The following is a 20,285-nucleotide window of genomic DNA, read 5'->3' as shown; positions in this document are numbered from 1 at the left end:
GGCAATTTTCAGGTAAAGAAATCAAAAGTATCAATAAGCACATGAGGAAGAGTTCTAAATCTCTAATAATTAGAAAAATGCAAATCCAAACAACTCTGAGGTATCACCTCACACCTAGGAGATTGGCTAAAATGAAAGAAGGGGAGAGTAATGAATGTTGGAGGGGATGTGGCAAAATCGGGACATTAATACATTGCTGGTGGAGTTGTGAGTGGATCCAACCACTCTGGCTGGCAATTTGGAACTATGCTCAAAGGGCTATAAAAGACTGCCTGCCCTTTGATCCAGCCAAACCATTACTGGGTTTGTACCCCCAAAGAGATCTTAGATAAACAGACTTGTATGAAAATATTTATAGCCCCGCTTTTTGTAGTGGCAAAAAACTGGAAAATGAGGGGATGTCCTTCAATTGGGGAATGGCTTAACAAATTGTGGTATATGCTGGTGATGGAATAATACTATTGTGCTAAAAGGAATAATAAACTGGAGGAATCCCGTGCAAATTGGAGAGACCTCCAGGAAGTGATGCAGAGCGAAAGGAGCAGAGCGAGGAGAACATTGTACACAGAGACTGATATACTATGGTAAAATCAAATGTAATGGGCTCCTGTACCAGTAGCAATGCAATGACACAAGACAGCTCTGAGGGATTTATGGTAAAGATGCTACCCACACTTAGAGGAAGGACTGCAGGAGAGGAAACATATAAGATAAACAATTGCTTGAATGCATGGGCTGAGGAGGACATGATTGGGAATGTGGACTCAAAACTACCACACCAATGCAACTAACAACAATTAGGAAATAGACCCTGAACAAGGACACATGTTACAACCAGTGGAAATGTGCGTTGGCCATGGGTGGGGGAACAGCGGGGGGGGTGAAGGGGAAAGTAGGGGTATAAAGTATGTAAACAGGTTAAAAATGAATATTAATAAATGTTTAATAATTTTAAAAAAAAGCAAACCACTGGTTTAAAAGGAAATAGTGTAAGAAGAAGAGGTAGAACTAGGAGAGGATACAAAAATGTCAGCGAATACACAACTGCTAATTATAACTCTGAATGTGAATGGGAAGAACTCCCTCATGAAGAGGAAGCAAATAGCAGAGTGGATTAGAAACCAAAATCCTACCATAAGTTGTCTACAAGAAACACATATGAGGAGGGTGGACATACACAAGTTTAAGGAAAAGGGCTTGAGCAAAATCTTTTGGGCTTCAAATGAGAAAAAGAAGGCAGGAGTGGCGATCATGATTTCTGACAAAGCCAAAGCAAAAATAGATGATTAAAAAAGACAGGGAAGTTAATTACATCCCGATTAAAGGCAGTATAGACAATGAGGAAATAACATTGCTCACTATGTATGCACCAAATGGCATACCATCCAAAATTTGTAAAGGAGAAACAGGCAGAGCTCAGGAAGGAAATAGATAGTAAAACCATACTAGTGGGGGATCTAAATATTCCTCTTTCAAATCCTGATAAATCAATCCAAAAAATAAATAAGAAAGAGGTAAGAGAGGGGAATGAAGTCCTAGAAAAATTAGATTTAATAGATATGTTGGAGAAAAAAAGATAGGGACAAAAAGGAATATACCTTCTTTTCAGCTGCACATGGTACATTCACAAAGATTGACTATGTAACACGGCATAGAAACATTGCAAACAAATGCAAAAGAGCAGAAATAATAAATGTAACCTCAGATCATAATGCAATAAAAATAATAATTAGTAAGGGCACATGGACAGGTAAATCAAAAACTAATTGGAAATTAAATAATATGATTTTTCCAAAAATAGATAGTCAAAGAAGAAATCATAGAAACAATCAACAATTTCATTTAAGAGAATGACAATGATGAGACATCCTACGAAACTGTGCAGGATTCAGCCAAGGCAGTATTCAGGGGGAAATTTCTATCCTTGAGTGCCTATATTAACAAATTACGGAGAGCAGAGATTAATGAATTGGGCATGCAACTTAAAAAATTACAAAGCATATTAAAAATCCCCAGATGAAAACTAAGTTAGAAATACTAAAAATAAAGGGAGAAATTAATAAAATCAAAAGTAAAAGAACTTTTGAATCAATAAATAAGACTAGAATCTGGTATTTTGAAAAAACAGATAAAATAGACAAAGAACTGGTAAATCTAATAAAAAAAGGAAAGAAGAAAAACAAAATGACAGTATCAAAGATGAAAAGGGAGACCTCACCTCTAATGAAGGGGAAATTAAGGCAATCATTAAAAACTATTTTGGCCAATTATATGGCAATAAATATAGCAATGTGGGAGATATGGATGAATATTTACAAAAATATAAACTGCCTACATAACAGCAGAAGAAATAGAATACTTAAATAATCCCATATCAGAAAAAGAAATTGAACAAGCCATCAAAGAACTCCCTAAGAAAAAATCGCCAGGCCCTGATGGATTCACAAGTGAATTCTATCAGATATTCAAAGAGCAACTAATCCCAATACTATACAAATTATTTGATATTATAAGCAAAGAAGGAGCCCTACCAAATTCCTTTTATGACACAAATATGGTACTGATTCCAAAGCCAGGTAAATCAAAAACAGAGAAAGAAAACTATAGACCAATCTCCCTAATGAACATAGATGCAAAAATCTTAAATAGAATACTAGCAAAGAGACTCCAGCAAGTGATCAAGATGATCATCCACCATGATCAAGTGGAATTTATACCAGGAATGCAAGGATGGTCCAACATTAGGAAAACCATCCAAATAATTGACCTTATCAACAGTCTAACAAACAAAAATCACATGATTATCTCAATAGATGTTGAAAAAGCCTTTGACAAAATATAGCATCCATTCCTATTGAAAACATTGAAAAGTATAGGAATAGAAGGACCCTTCCTAAAAATAATAAACAGTATATACCTGAAACCATCAACAAGCATTATATGCAATGGGGATAAATTTAGAAGCCTTCCCTATAAGATCAGGAGTGAAACAAGGATGCCCATTATCACCTCTATTATTCAACATAGTATTAGAAACACTAGCAATAGCAATTAGAGAAGAAAAAGAAATTGAAGGTATCAAAATAGGCAAGGAGGAGACTAAGCTATCACTCTTTGCAGATGATATGATGGTCTACTTAAAAAATCCTAGAGAATCAACTAAGAAGCTTGTAGAAATAATCAACAACTTTAGCAAAGTTGCAGGATACAAAATAAATGCACATAAATCATCAGCATTTCTATGTATTTCCAACACATCACAGCAGCAATAGGTAGAAAGAGAAACACCATTTAAAATCATCCTAGACAACACAAAATATATAGGAATCTATCTACCAAAACAAACACAGGAATTATACAAAAACCACTACAAAACACATTCCAAACAATTAAAACTAGATCTAAATAATTGGAAAAACATTGACTGCTCATGGGTAGGACAAGCTAACATAATAAAAACGACCATTCTACCCAAATTAATTTATCTCTTTAGCGCCATACCTATCAAAGTATCAAAAAACTTTTTTACTGAATTAGAAAAAAAAAATAACAAAGTTCATTTGGAATAACAAAAGATCAAGAATATCAAGAGAAATAATGAAAAAAAAACATGAAGGAAGGGGGCCTAGCAGTACCAGATATTAAACTATACTATAAAGTAGCAGTCATCAAAACGGAATGGTACTGGCTAAGCGACAGGAGGGGGGATCAGTGGAATAGACTTGGGGTAAGTGATTTCAGCAAGACAGTGTATGATAAACCCAAACAGCCCAAATTTTGGGACAAGAATCCACTATTTGACAAAAAGTGCTGGGAAATTTGGAAAACAATATGGGAGAGATTAGGTTTAGATCAACATCTCACACCCTACACCAAGATAAATTCAGAATGGGTGAATGACTTGAATATAAAGAGGGAAACTATAAATAAGTTAAGTGAACACAGAATAGTATACTTGTCAGATCTCAGGGAAAGGAAAGATTTTAAAACCAAGCAAGAGTTAGAGAAAATTACAAAATGTAAAATAAATTATTTTGATTATATCAAACTAAGAAGCTTTTGTACAAACAAAAACAATGCAGCCAAAATCAGAAGGGAAACAACAAATTGGGAAAAAATCTTTATAACAAAAATCTCTGACAGGGGTCTAAATTACTAAAATATACAAGGAGTTAAATCAACTGTATAAAAAATCAAGCCATTCCCCAATTGATAAATGGGCAAGGGACATGAATAGGCAATTTTCAGATAAAGAAATCAAAAGTATCAATAAGCACATGAGGAAGAGTTCTAAATCTCTAACAATTAGAAAAATGCAAATCAAAACAACTCTGAGATATCAACCCATTCCTAGCAGACTGGCTAAAATGAAAGAAGGGGAGAGTAATGAATGTTGGAGGGGATGTGTCAAAATCGGGACATTAATACACTGCTGGTGGAGTTGTGAGCGGATCCAATCACTCTGGCTGGCAATTTGGAACTATGCTCAAAGGGCTATAAAAGACTGCCTTCCCTTTGATCCAGCCATACCATTACTGGGTTTGTACCCCAAAGAGATCATAGATAAACAGACTTGTATGAAAATATTTATAGCCCCGCTTTTTGTAGTGGCAAAAAACTGGAAAATGAGGGGATGTCCTTCAATTGGGGAATGGCTGAACAAATTGTGGTATATGCTGGTGATGGAACACTATTGCGCTCAAAGGAATAATAAACTGGAGGAATTCCATGTGAACTGCAAAGACCTCTAGGAATTGATGCAGAGTGAAAGGAGCAGAGCCAGAATATTGTACACAGAGACTGATACACTGTGGTAAAATAGAATGTAATGGACTTCTGAACTAGCAGCAATGCAATTACCCGGGACAATTCTGAGGGATTTATGGTAAAAAATGCTACCCACATTCAAAGGAAGAACTGCAGGAGTGGAAACACAGAAGAAAAACAACTGCTTGAACACATGGGTTGAGGCAGACATGATTGGGGATGTAGACTTGAAACTACCACACCAATGCAACTATCAACAATTTGGAAATTGGTCTTGATCAATGACACATGTCAAAACCAGTGGAAATGTGCATTGGCTAATGGGGGGGGGGACTTGGAGGGTGAAGGGGAAAGTAAGAGCATGAGTCATGTAACCATGTTAACTTTTCTACAAAATAAATATTATTAAATGTTAAAAAAACAAAGAATGTTTCTTCAGACTTTTGAATTGAAATTTGGACTGAAGTAGATAATTCCAAGGTGAAAAGAATGGATCACCACAGTTTATCTATGGGGGGCAAGAAGAAAAGAATCTAAAGAAAGATACTAGAGAAATGTACTAAGAACAACAAAAAAGTAGTAATAAAAGTAAATTCTATAAATTTTTAAGATGACACAAGTTAATAGTCACAAGAAGTTCCCAATAAGAAATCTGGGAACTAAAGGCGCAGAATACTTGGTAGCTTTTAAATACTATGCTTTGATAACAAACACAATGTATTCAATACCTTCAAAGTTAAGAGGTATATCAATTTTGTGAATGCCTCAAAACATTTAAATTCTTCTAAGTCTTCTCCTCAAATAATGGTATCAGGTATTTAATAAATCCTTACTGAATTAATGATTGACTTTTCACTGCTGAGATAAGAAAACTGAGGGACAAAAAAAATGAAATGATTTGGGCACAGATACAAAGTCACCAAGGGGCAAAACCCCTTGGGTAGAACCTTAAGCATTTAATCTTTAATTTATTGTTCTTTTGACTCTATCACACTTTTGTGATTACAAAATATTCCAGGACTTTGAGTTTTGTGAGCCTCAATTTCCCAACTAAAACCTTACTTTGTATTGCTGTCTTAAAAAAAAAAAATTAAGGGGTAGCTGGGTGGCTCAGTGGATTGAGAGTCAGGCCTAGAGATGGGAGGCGACTTCCCACCTATGTGACCCTGGGCAAGTCAATTGACCCCCATTGCCTAGCCCTTACAACTCTTCTGCCTTGGAGCCAATATACAGTATTGACTCCAAGAGAGAAGGTAAGGGTTTAAAAAAAAAAAGGTTTAAAGCATGGCTAAAGGGGCTGGATTTACCAGGACACAAATATTCGAAGTATATATGAAACAAAGTTTTGCCAGTTTTTTTTAGTAATGTGCTTAGTTTTATTTGAAAATACATTTAAGGGGGCAGCTGGGTAGCTCAGTGGAGTGAGAGTCAGGCCTAGAGACAGGAGGTCCTAGGTTCAAACCCAGCCTCAGCCACTTCTCAGCTGTGTGACCCTGGGCAAGTCACTTGACCCCCATTGCCCACCCTTACCAATCTTCCACCTATGAGACAATACACCGAAGTACAAGGGTTTAAAAATAAATACATTTAAAACAACTGCTTGATCACATGGTTTGTTGGGAATATGATTGGGGACATAGACTCTAAAGCAGGGGTTGGCAACCTTTATGGCAGTGAGAGCCATAAACGCCACATTTTTTTAAAATGTAATTTCGTGAGAGCTGTACAGTGCTCACAGTGCACGCTCCTGTAACAGCGCCTGAAAAAAAAATTGATTTTATGGCTCCTGCAGAAAGAGCCATATCTGGCCCTCAAAAGAGCCAGATATGGCTTGAGAGCCATACATTGCCGACCCCTGCTCTAACGATCACCCTAGGGCAAATATTAATAATATGGAAATAGGTCTTGATCAATGACACATGTAAAACCCAGTGGAATCTCTCATAGGCTATGGGAGGAGGGTGGAAGAAGAGGAGGGAAAGAACATGATTCATGTAACCATGGAAAAATACCCTAAATTAATTAATTAAATAAACTTAAAAGATAAAAAAAGGAAAATACATTTTTAAAAAATCTTATGATTTAAAGCCAGTGCATATTATAAATAAATTATTTTAAATAAACACAATTATTACCTCAGATCCAAGGGCTGATGCTGTAAGTTCACTCACAATACTAGCAAGTAGCCCACAGGTATTAGAGACTAGATGAGAGGAGAAAAGTTCATTTTCCCGTCTTAGGCTATTTCTGACTGGTAACACAACAATAACTAACATCTTCTCCAGAACTTCACGAAAGCTTGTCATTCCAGAGATATTCTCCTCACTCTATAATGTAGGGATATAAAAACAGAATATATTAAAAATGTTACCTTAGTTTTCTCTATATGCACATATATTCAAAGTAATTGTTTTAAAGATGTTTTTTAAAGTTCATTCTTGAATAAAAATTCCATTGCCTTAAGAGAATTTTCAGCATCTAAACTCACTTTTCATTTATTTACTCCTTTATGATTTTCTCATTTCTGTAGTAAAAACAGCTCACTTTAAAAATTTACAGCAAACTTAACTATTTGACATTGAAGTAAAGTTAGAAGTGTCTTCCCAAATTCACAAAGCTAATTAAATGCCAGAACAAAGACTCCAACAGGATCTACTGATTTCAGGAGCTACCTGTTGTTTTTTATTTTAACAAGGATTGGTATCAATTTTAATTTGCAGAGGAGTAAACAAGATTTGAAACTACAAAAGAAATTGTATATAATTTCATACTAGTTTGGGGTAAATCTCAGTCTTTGATCTTGTAATTCCTTATAATGGCATTTCCTCTTCTCTCTAATCACTGGTGTATTTTATGTGTAATGCTATCAAAACACCTAGGTGCAACTGTGTGTAAATGTGGAATTTGGGAAATGCCATTTAAAAGTATATATATATTTTCTATGGACACGTGGGAACTATCAAACTACATTTCCCGTGGTCCAACGGGTTTCCGGTTCCGGTTCTTTGGGCGTGGGGACACCTGCGTCACCACACAGAGAACAGTTTAAAATGAGAGGAAATCTGAAAGTAAGCGTCTTTAGCGGCTCTCTTTAGCTACTGGGTGCAGGATGAGAGGGGAGGTAATTATGGCTGAAGTGGCAGTTTTGAATTCTTTCAAGCATGTGTCTAATGACTTTATCAACATGGCTTTAATTAAAATACTAATTTCTATAATTATAGCAGTATTTATTATTTTTTATCATAATAATTATGGTAACCTTACAAAGTTTGGATTAAGAATTCTCCATTTTTTAGATAGTCTAAGAGGAAGACATGCAGCTCTGGGACCCAGAGTCTCAGAAGCGATCTTTTTCCTCGCCCAGTCCTCTCCCGATTTTCTCCAGCCTAGAGGCTGTTTTACGGGGAAGATAGACAATGGCTTTAATGGCTGCTGGGCTGCGAATTATTTTGCTCAATGCCCCGGGCCTGGTGGCCCTTTGTGGATGCAAAAACGCCAGAGAGCCCAGCCAGTTTCTTCTTGCAGCTTATCTCCTGACTACAAGCCAGTGTTCCAGTGCCTATGATCTCCGCCGCTTTTGCTGACTCACCAGAGCAGACTCGCTGGTGCTGCTAGTCCTGTTCTGAGCCCAGAACCCCAGCCCCAACAGCAATGACCCCCAGCTGCTGATTTTCAGAAACTTCTGCCGCTACTGCTTAGGCTTGGGTAATATATTTCCACTACGCTACCTTGGTAATGGCCTGCATTCTAGCCCTCCACGTGTTTCTCTAAAGACCTAATTTAGGCAACTCCCACCCACACAAGCTCTACACGTGGGATTTTCTACAAAACTGACCTAAGCTTTTCTCTAACCCCGAGCCCACGTGGACCTAGCTTCTGAACCTCTCGGGCGCATGGCCTATTCAAACTTTTGTGATTATTAAAAACTGAACTTAGGGGAAGAAATTTCACCCCATAACAGCTCAGAACATTGAGCAAAGACTGATTATAAAAAAAAAAAACAAAAAACCTTTCAGAACTGAATGACTTTTAAAGAGACTGTATCTTACTGTATTTTGCTAATTAGTTTTGTAAATTAATCTTGTTTATTTTCGTTGATTTTCCTGTTGCACTGAATCATTTTAAGTTAATGAAGTTTGTGGCTGCTAGATTAATTCTGTTTATGATTTTATTGTAACTCCCAAATAATGAGAAAAATCTATTAGAACTGGTAAGAGGTTTTGACCAGCTTGTTGATCTGATACTACTGCATTTATAGAGCACATGTCTTTTAAAATTTATTCTGTCTTAGGGGCAGCTGGGTAGCTCAGTGGATTGAGAGCCAGGCCTAGAGACTGGAGGTCCTAGGTTCAAATCCGGCCTCAGACACTTCCCAGCTGTGTGACCCTGGGCAAGTCACTTGACCTCCATTGCCTACCCTTACCACTCTTCCACCTATAAGTCAATACACAGAAGTTAAGGGTTTAAAATTAAAAAAAAATTTATTCTGTCTTGATAATTATAAAGAAACTTGGAAGTTTCCATGCTTTGAGAATTACCTTGTAATTTTACAAGAGGTCTTACTTTAAATCCTTAAGAATTGTTGTCTTAAAGGATAAAACTTTTATATATTTTATTATAAGAGACATTATTGCCTTAAATTGGTAGAAGCATTTCCTACCCAGGATTTTTTAAAACAGGAAGCCAAGGAGCTCCTGTATATTCTTATCTGAGGATAACTTAAACCAGAAGGTTTCTTTTTTTAAATATCAGATTTTGCTATGGAAGCAATAACAGAGTTTGTTGAGAAACTCTTTGCCAAGATTTACAAGTTGTAACAAGTATATGATTTTAAACATCATTGTTTCTTGCTTTAAAATGTGCTATTGGAAATTATGGTACTCTATTTGAATGTGCATTGTGAATTTTCTATTTGTAAGATCCATTTTCTCTCACAGAAAACCTCATTTTTGGGTAACATAACACTTCTAATTCTGAGCTATATATATTTGATTTTTAAAACATTTTTTTTAATTAGAGAAATTGATTTTTCCTTTTTTCTCATCTTGTACTGGAAGTACATATATAATCATTCATTTTTTTATAAGCTTAATGCAAACACCTGAAGAGCCTTGAGACTATGGGATTATGATTAAATGCCTCTCTGATTCCAGAAGGGAATATGAAAGCCGTTAATTCGTGCTAAAGAAAGCACATGGTCAGAGACTTGACTGACTAAAATCTGCATGGATTGCAGGAGTTCTATGCCAATATTTTAGGGCTTGGAAATTGGGCTTTGAGTCCTGGAGTCCCAGTCTTTTCTAAAACTTTAGAGGACGTGGGTCCCCTCGACTTAGATTCCTAGAAAGCACCTAAGATTGGTTACTTATTTGGCTCACTTCCCTGAAAAGCTGATGGTAAATCAGATCAGAGAGAGACATTTCCTTTAGTCCTGGCCCTAAATGGGTAATTGCAAACTGCTGAATTCACTTTAATTAGGCCTTCATTCAAAGGTCTAAGTTTATTTTCCCTAGATTTTTTGCACATTTTACATTTCATTCACAAGTTAATTTTCTTTTTTCTTGAATTTTATTCTTTTTATTTTGCCATCCTTAGCTGACCTGAGGTACCCCTTTAAAAAAAAAAAAAAAAAAAGGTGTGTTTAGAATTTCCCTCAGGGGGATGGGATGTCTGTTAAGTTTTTTAAAATTCGATAATGTCAAAATCTATGTATATTTAACTCTTTTAGGAGTAATTTCAGGGGGAATTGTGTAAATCTTAGAAGAAAATGTATGTTTTGTAATCTATAATGTAAAGTTTAAATTCTTTTGAGAATAATTTCAGGATAAGGATCTTGCCATCTCCCCAGAATCCAGACGACGAACCTGTTTGGTGAAGACACCATGAAGATGTCTGAAAAGCCTTCACTGTACCATGAAGACCAAATTTGAACTTTGGGGTGCAGTTGATTGAACTATGGGGAGTTGAAATTGAGTTGAATGCAATTTGTTCTAATTGTACACTGTTATACCAATAGGGGACTGCCCCCAAATTGTTTTTTTTTGTCAATGCGGCTAGTTTTATCCATTTGTTTATCCATTTCTTTTATCCCCCAAATTCCTAAATTTTAGAAGTTGTCTATTTTTACAGGTCCAGCGAAAAAAAAAGGGCTAACCTTTTTTTTGCCGGACCTCAGGGGGAATTGTAAAAGAGGAATTTGGGAAATGCCATTTAAAAGTATATATATTTTCTATGGACACGTGGGAACTATCAAACTACATTTCCTGTGGTCCAACGGGTTTCCGGTTCCAGTTCTTTGGGCGTGGGGACACCTGCGTCACCACGCAGAGAACAGTTTAAAATGAGAGGAAATCCGAAAGTAAGCATCTTTAGCGGCTCTCTTTAGCTACTGGGTGCAGGATGAGAGGGGAGGTTATTATGGCTGAAGCGGTAGTTTTGAATTCTTACAAGCTCGTGGTCTAATGACTATCTATCAGCATGGCTTTAATTAAAATACTCTTTATTATTTTTAATCTTAATATGTGATAGTACATAATTAACCCCACTAATGTTCATTTCTATACTGTTGTCTATATATCTCTTATTAGTCTTCTGTAGTCATGATTAAGATTAGGAAATCATAATTACTGGATGCCTCAGTCTCTGTGCAAATAATTTAACATTTATTCTTTAATTTAAAAAATAATTATTTTATATTTTCTGATATATTACTAAAATACCAGTTAATTCACAAATCCAAGAATGGTAAAAACAACAAAAATGTTCAAATCAAAATTAAGGTTTATACAAATATAAAAGGAAAATTCATTAATTTAGAATAAATCATTTGAACATATAGCAAAAACATTTAACTCTAAGAAAGTTAACATTATAGGATGACAATCATAATGCTAACTTCATTAAGCCTTCTGATGTATAGTGTTCAATTGAGGTCACAACTGACTAAAAAAATTGATGATTTTTTTGAATCTCAACTATACTAGAGGACATTTAATATTTAATTAAAATCTCAGTGATTATTTTGTGAATTTATATCACATTTTCTACATTTTGAAACTGAAGAACTCATTAAAAATAAAAAGATTTTGCAGTGTCTTTTGTAAAGGCATAAGAAATAAAAAAAAAAGATATTCAGAAAAGTAATCATGAACTTATATTTTTTTGGATTGTTTAATTAGATTTTAGATAGCAGGAAATTGCACTGAATTTCAAATGTTATTAGCATTCTCTTCTAAAAATAATTTTAAGGCTCACATTTCTCTGTGGTAATGCTTTGCCACACTAAAACTGATCATTTAATGATTCTGGATAAATTGTATCAAAATTAAACTTATTCTAGAGATATAGAACTGGGAATTTTCTTTAGGTCAGTCTTGTGAAAATATATTTGACAGCAGATCAGAATAAATAAAAAATAAAAGGCTTCATTTCTTAATTTTAGTAACTAAAAGCCAGCTAAATTTATTTACCTTGGAAGACAACAAGAAATACTTCAAAATAAATTCTCACCTGACTGAGTTTTTCCATGTGTGCTACCAACAGAGGAAATCGGTGAGCAAGGGCTGAGTCATTTTCAGTGCTGACTTGTTTAACAATGGATCGAAGCAATACTTCTCCATCATAGGCAATGGGAAAGATAGAGGTCAACTTGACAGATGTGTGACATAAAGCTGACATAACAGCTGCAAGCAATCGGCTACTTGATGTCTTGAAATTTGCTTCTTGGATATCCTTTGAAAAAAGACCCAGGCCCCACACCAAAATAGATTAATTGAAGTTATAACTTTTCTTATGCATGAGATCCATGAAAATGTTTTTGGAATTAAGAGGTAATAGTAATGAAATGTAGATGGCAACTTTTCCTTCGAAGTTCTATAAAAACAAGCATTAATGTTTACTTTAAAACAAAGATGTTCAAAACTATCAATAAGCACTTGAAAAAGTGTTTTAAATCCCTCATGATTAGAAAAATGCAAATCAAAACGACTCTGAGGTAACACCTCATACCTAGCAGACTGGCCAATAGGCTGCAATGGAAAATGATAAATGTTGGAGGGGATGTGGCAAAATTGGGACACTAATACACTGCTGGTAGAGTTGTGAATTGGTCCAACCATTCTGGAGGGCAACTTGGAACTATGTGCAGAGGGCTTTAAAAGACTGCCTGCCCTCTGACCCAGCCGTACTACTGCTGGGTTTGTACCCCAAAGAGATAATAAGAAAAAAGACTTGTACAAAAATATTTTTAGCTGTGCTCTTTATGGTGGCAAAAAATTGGAGAATGGGGGGGGGGGGGGGGTTTGTCCATCGATTGGGGGATGGATGAATAAATTGTGGTATATGTTGGTGCTGGAATATTATTGTGCTGAAAGGAATAATGAACTGGAGGAATTCCATGTGAACTGGAATGACCTCCAGAAATGATGCATAGAGAAAGGAGCAGAACCAGGAGAATATTGTACACAGAGACTGATACATTATGGCACAATCAAATGTAATGGATTTCTCTACTAGTAGCAATGCAATGACCCAGGACAATTCAGAGGAACTTAGGAGAAAGAACACTATTCCACTTCCAGAGAAAGAACTGTGGAACCAGAAAAGCATTAGAAAAATATATGATAATCAAATAGTGTGATAGGGATGTGATTGGGGTTTTGATGTTAAAAAATCACTCTATTACAAATATGAATAACATGGAATTAGGTTTTGAACAATGATACCAGTGGAACTGATTGTTAGCTCTGGGAAGGGGGAGGGAAAGGAAGGAGATCATGAATCATGTAACCATGGGAAAATATTCTAAATTTTAAAAAAGGAAAAAACAAAAACAAAAACAAAATTTAAGATCAATTACTGATTCTCTGGAGATGAAAAAAAAAATGAAGTAGAGTTCAAGGAATCCTTCCTTGCTTATGGTTGCTCCTGACTGGTCTTTTTTCAGTACCACCTTTAAAAAGATTATTTCAAGACTAGTGGCAACTTCATGTCCTTTATATTTATATAACATTGTGGAAAAGTATTAAAATTTTCTCCTAATCTTGATTTACACTACTGTTTAGCAACTAGAAGAAACCAGAAAATGGCATTTTTAATTTAATGATACTATCTGCTTATTCCATGCTAGTTATTCAGAAAAAATGGGTAGCAAAATAAAAAAATTAGGATAAAATATAAGATTTTATTTTGCAAAAACAAAGCAGAGGAAAAAACGTTAGATTTAATCCTTCAATGTTTTAAACTGGCTGTAAAGCAAAATTCTATACTTTAAATCCACTTTAATCTCTAATCTCACACTTCCCCTTCCCCTCTCCAAAGTACCAATATGCTACATTTAGAAAATGGACAATTCTGTTATAATGGCAATGGAAGTGGCAGCAAGGGAATAATTGTAGCTTGAGCACTGTTTAGTACTGAAGCCATAAATTTGTGGAGCTCAGTATTTACCTTCCTCAAATTAGAGACTTAACCCTGGAAATGAATACCATTGTGCCATATTTGTACAGGGAATCCAACCTAAACTTAGCTAATAAAGAGGAATATTTAGTAATGTCTAAATGTTATTATTCCAAGTTGTAGTTCTTCTCCAGGACAGTCCATCTTCAGTTTCTATGTGTTTTCAAAAGGTCTTGCCCATGCCTGGAATAACTAATTTCTAGAAACCTAGAACTCTAGTTTTTAGAAAACTTCTCTTAAAAACACCTTCCCTTTTGAGGCCTTTTTTGAGTCCCTTGGTTGTTTGTGTCTTCCTTGCATAATCACTGTGTATTTATTTCATGAGCAACATGAGTGAACATGTCTATGAAACTATTAAACTTCCTAAGTAGAACATAAGCTCCTTGAGAGGAGAGATTATCTCACTTCTGCATTTATATCCTAGCACCTCATATAAACCACCTGGCACAGAGCAATTATATAATAAAATTGGGTGGTGTAGCATATATCAATCCACATCAAGAATATCAAACATTTAGGAGAATCTAAAATTTTGTCAGGGTTTATAATCCAGAACATATTTGTGTTCTTTTTTTTTAAACATATGATTTAAGACAGGAGAATTTCTACAAGTGTATTGTGGTACTTAACATACCTGATCCAAACAATTCAGAAGATCACAAAGGCAAGCCCACTGCAGGGCAGGGGTTGGGTAGAAAGAATGAAAACAGGCTGTAAAGGTGTTATGACATTCCTGAAGGACAGCCTCCAGAAGACTCAATGGCTGACTGAGATACCCTTGGGGATCATTATCCAATTTGACCATGCAGTGATCCACTCCTTCAGATAAAATTTTTCGTAGCAAAGTTCTGGTTTTCCCAATACATTCTGCCAATTTACTTGTTTCTTCTACAACTGCTTTAGCAGTAGCTATAAGGGGGAGAAAAATGAAGTGGAAATGTACTAATGATAGTGAAATAAGTACTCTCTCTTAAAATGCATAGCTTATATTCTTTTGTATATGTAAAAAACTAAATATCTATACATAAGCAATGAAACAAGTTACAATTTGCCTGTAACACAAAATTAAATTATTTTGCTTATCTTTTTAATACAAATAAAATATTTTTCACTCAAATTAGTTTTAATAATTAAGTCAAAATACTCAAAATACTTTGGTTTACTATAAGGCTTCCAGAACTGATATAGAACCAGAGTATAAAATTTGAAATGTTTTGTTTTTTTTAAACCCTTACCTTCCATGTTGGAATCAATATGGAAGGTAAGGGTTTAAAAAAAAAACATAAAAAAAAACCAATATTCTTGGAATATTGATTCCAAGACAGAAGAGTGGTAAGGGCTAGGCAATGGGGGTTAAGTGACTTGCCCAGCTAGGGAAGTTTCTGAGGCCAGATTGGAACCTAGGATCTCCCGTCTCTTAGGCCTGGCTCTCAATCCACTGAGCTACCCAGCTGCACCCTTGATATGTTTTTGTAGGTACTCATAAATGAATTGTTTTTAAAATTCTAATTCAGTTATCCAAAATGAATACATTTGGCCAATAAAACAACATATTTACCTAGAATACTTCGTTAGAACTCAACATGTCTTTTTATTTTAAAAATGGCAAGTCTCCCCAATTGCCAAATGGTAAAAGGATATGAACAAGCAGTTTTCAGATGATGAGACCAAGCTATCGATAATCCCATGAAAAATTGTTCTAAATTAATCTTCATTAGAAAAATGCTAACAACTCTGAGGCACTACTTTATACCTATCATATTGGTCAATATGACAATAAAGTGAAATGAAAAATGCCTGGAGTGGGATGTGGCAAAATTGGGACACTAATGAATTGTTGGTAGAGTTATGACCATTCTGGCAATTTGGAACTACTAGGTCTGTATCCCAAAAAGATTTTTTACAAAAGGGGAAAGGTCCTCCTTGTACAGAAATATGTATAGCAGCTTTTCTTGCGGTGGCAAAGAACTGGGAATTGAAAGAATGTCCATCAATTGGGGAATGATTGGACAAATTGCAGTACATGTTGGTGATGAAATACTATTGTGCTATAAGAGATGATAAGCAAGATGATTTCAGAAAAAGCTGGAAAGATCTACATGAACAGATGCAGAGTGAAATAAGCAGAACCAGGGAAAGACTGTACACAGTAACAGCAATATTGTATCGATGATCAACTATGAAAGACTGCTATTCTCAGCAACTCAATGATCCAGGACAATTCTGAAAGATTTATGAAAAAGAATGCTATACACCTCCAGAGAAAGAACTGTTGGAGTCAGAATACAGATCAAAACATATTATTTTTCACTTTAGTTCATTTGTGTTTTGACTTTGGGGTTTTGGCTTCATTAAATGAGTATCCTCTTAAAATGGCCAATATGAAAGTATGTTTTGCATGATAATACACATAAAACCCAAATCACATTGCTTGCCATTTCCAAGAGCGGAGAGAAGGGAGTGAGGAAAACAATTTGAATCTTATCATTTTAGAAAATGTATGTAAAAAATTGTCATTACATGTAATTGGGAAAATAAAATACTTATTAAAAAAAAGATAAGTCAACATGACCTACTATTTATGATTACAGACCTGGACCTATGTTAATGAAACAACATATAATAATGGAAAAGAATATTAGCCAAAAATGGTTTCAAATGAAGAAAATTGTTAATAATTGGTAATAGTATACTTAAAGTGTTCAGAAGACTTTTCCCTGACAAAATTCATACCTGACATAGGGTAAATCTCACAGGTATAGACACGTAACAGCCTTAGACAACAAGTACCCACAAAACGCAATCTCTCTAAATCAAGAAGGGTAGCAGTATACTGGAATCCTTTTAATCCCCGAAGTTCTTCTACTCCTAAGACTAAAGTGGTCCAACTCCAATGAAGGATGCTCAACAATGAATCAAAGCATTCCTGTAACAAAATAGGAAAAAATAAAGCATTATTAGTTCAATGGATATAAAGTATTGAAAAATAGAAATGATTAGGCAAAAGGATGACATTCTGCCTCAAAATCTTACCTAACACCTTTTAAAAACCAAAAATTTCAAAGTGCTTTTATTTATCAAGTTTACAACAGAAGAATTACATTAAAAATGAGCAAAAAGTTTAATTTACACAAATTAATAAAAGATTATATATAGAGAGGCAACATTAGAATTGAATAGGAAAAAAAATCCAAGAAGTCCTTCATTTAGGCCCTTCTTTGGACACAGACTGGTTGTGTGACCCTAAGCAGGCAAACTTCTCAGTAAAAGGCAACTCAATAGGTTGCCAAGATGATGGCAATTTTGCATTGATAAATAGTTTCCTAAACCTAGGAATTCCCTATGTCAAATAAATCACAGGTCCAGATCCTATATCTGCTTTATTTCTTCATATAATAATATAATAACTTTTATATGTTATGTTGCATAAAAAGAGAGTATGTAATCAACTACTAATATAATAGTATACTCATTTTTTGGGGGGAAAACTCCTAAACTCTACATTCTACTAATTAAGGACAAAAAAATGTGATAAATGTTTTCAAATTTCCAAAAAAAAAAAAAATCCCTTTTAAAATAGTAACAGAATGAAGTAGTAGTACTTCTTTCTAGCTTCAATTGGACCACAGGTTGCCTGATGACAGATATTCAACAAAAGGATATAGAGTGTTATCAAAAGAATTCAAAGTTCTGTTGGTAAGAGGATTTGCCAAGAATTGAAAGTTTATTATAATTTAACTATAGTTAAAAAACTTAACTTTCAAAAAGAATTTTTAGAGAGCTGTTGCTGCTGCTGCTGCTGCTGCTGCCATTACTACTACAACTACTAGCTAACATTTATATAGCATTTTCTTACCCTGTGCCAGGCATTGTGTTAAGTGCTTTACAATTATCTTACTCAATCCTCATAAAAATCCCCTAGGAGTAGATGCTATTATGATTCCCATTTTATAGTTTAGGAAACTGAGGCCAACAGCGATTAAGTGATTTGCCCAGGGTCACACAACTAGTCAGTGTCTGAGGCTGGATTTAAACTCGACTCTTCCTGACTCCAGGCCCAGAGTTCTATCCACTAAGCCATGAGCTGCCCCTACTAAGAGATCAATCTGAGGCGATATGAAGCATAGGCCAAAGTAATTATTTTTTATTAAGATGTCATAATAAGAATGACGCCCCTGTGCCTCTGACACTTACTTGCCAATAACACTTATAACTCATTCAGTGTCTGAGACTTGTTTCCTCCTCCATAAAAGTAGAGAAAAATAATCCTGACCTTGAAGAACTGTTGGGGGAATGGATGAAATACTAGGCAATGTTTTCTCAACTCTGAAGCATTACATAAAGGTAACTTATTGGGATGCGAGAGCCAGGCCTGGAAACAGGAGGTCCTAAATTCAGATCTGGCCTCAGACATTTCCCAGCTACTTGGGGCAAGTCACTTAACCCCAACTGCCAAGCCCTTACCACTCTTCTGCTATGGAAGTGATATTTAGCATTGATTCTACGACCGAAGACAAGAATTTAAAAAGCAAAAAGTGACCTTACTAATGCATTAAGCATATCTTCACAGAAGAGCAGACATGAGACATTTGAGATTGCTAAAATGAAGTAACATTCATAAGGTCTGTTCAAACTTTGATACACTGTGAAATATTAGTCAGCAGCACCAGTAAGAAGAGAAGATGATGAAGTCACAAGGAACAGCAAGGATTACAGGTTCTTACATTTAAATTTAATCTATTAGGACAAAAACTAGTGGTTATCAATGATTAATAAGAAGCAATATTAAATTTATCTCTATAAGGAAGTGGCTAATATGAAGAGTTCACAGATCACAACAAATCAGGTCCAGTTTGCTGCATCATTCCTCTATTTAATCTGAGAGGACAGATCTTCTATAGTAGCTCTCACTCAAATGGAAATCTAAATGCATAAAAAGTTCCATAACAGACCTTCAAGGCCAAATTAGGCCTAGAGGCTACTCTAAGGCTTGAACTCTAAGAAGAAATATGTGTATTTTTTCCATCTTTCCTATGATGTTTTAACCAACTTTTCATCTTTGATAAAGTATACCAATGTCAATTATATCACTTATTAATGACTATGTAGCACTGAAATTAAGTTATCTAAGTTTATGCCAAATTGAGAATTCATTATTATACTCTTTATATGTATAAGTGGCAGAAGTATGTATATTTAAATAATACTAAGTTAAATTTAGAAATGATCCTATTTCCTAGAATCTTCAAAATAAGTAATTTAGTTGGCTTACCGTGGAAACTGTTCTTGCAAAAGATCGTTTTAAAATGTGCACAGGTTCACTGGTTTGCTGTTTACCTTTTGAGGCACTACCATCACTGGTTGGGAGCCTGCATAAAGGTAAATATACAACAGGAAGATCCAAGAAATCTACATATACATATCTTTTTTCTTCTGATACAACCAAATAAAAATTTCTACACATGATCTTAATGAATGCCATGGTGGGTCATTTAAAAGATACTTTAAAGGGCAGATAAGTAGGCACTTCCTAGTTGAGTGACCCCCTGGGCAAGTCATTTAATTCCAAATGCCTGGCCTTTACTATTCTTCTGCCTTAGAATCATTACTTACTATTGATTCTAAGATGAAAGGTAAGGGCTTAAGAAAATAAAATTTAAAAAATATTGTGCTCTCTACTAATTATAAAAAAATTAGAGAATTTTAACAACTGAAGCTGGGAATATATACAGATTTTGCCTTACATCACAGCAATAAACTCCTAAAAAAGAAATATAAAAATGTGTAACTCTTGGAATGTTAAACTGAATGAATAAAGCATTTATTTAATGCTTACTATGCACAAAGCTTGGGGGATTACAAAGAAAAGCCAGGTAGCCTCTGTTCTCCAGCTCATCTTCTATTGGGGGAAGATTATACATACGGGAAGTTTCAGTTGTGAGTCAAATGGAAAGATCCCCTGGTCCTTAGGGGGTAGCAACAAAGCACATGGTAATGCCTCTTCTTTAATGTGATTTCCACTTATAAATACTCTACAATGTTCAGTAAACATTTTATAGAGG

General features: G+C 35.0%; 1 protein-coding gene across 1 annotated transcript in view; it reads right to left on the bottom strand.

Annotated features, from left to right (window-relative positions):
* Window positions 1–20,285, bottom strand: part of MYCBP2 (MYC binding protein 2) — a 344,646-nt gene that overhangs the window by 174,978 nt on the left and 149,383 nt on the right. The window contains exons 30-34 of the mRNA XM_044670580.1: window positions 19,496–19,592; window positions 16,957–17,149; window positions 14,858–15,132; window positions 12,277–12,498; window positions 6,903–7,094 (exon numbers count right to left, since the gene is read on the bottom strand). Of these exons, the coding sequence (XP_044526515.1) occupies window positions 6,903–7,094; window positions 12,277–12,498; window positions 14,858–15,132; window positions 16,957–17,149; window positions 19,496–19,592 (979 nt within the window). The remainder of the gene's footprint in view (window positions 1–6,902; window positions 7,095–12,276; window positions 12,499–14,857; window positions 15,133–16,956; window positions 17,150–19,495; window positions 19,593–20,285) is intronic.

This window comes from Gracilinanus agilis, chromosome 3 (genome assembly GCF_016433145.1).
Source record: "Gracilinanus agilis isolate LMUSP501 chromosome 3, AgileGrace, whole genome shotgun sequence".
NCBI classification, from domain to species: domain Eukaryota; kingdom Metazoa; phylum Chordata; class Mammalia; order Didelphimorphia; family Didelphidae; genus Gracilinanus; species Gracilinanus agilis.
Note: the sequence above shows the minus strand (reverse complement) of the source record. Positions and strands in the feature narration are given on the sequence as shown.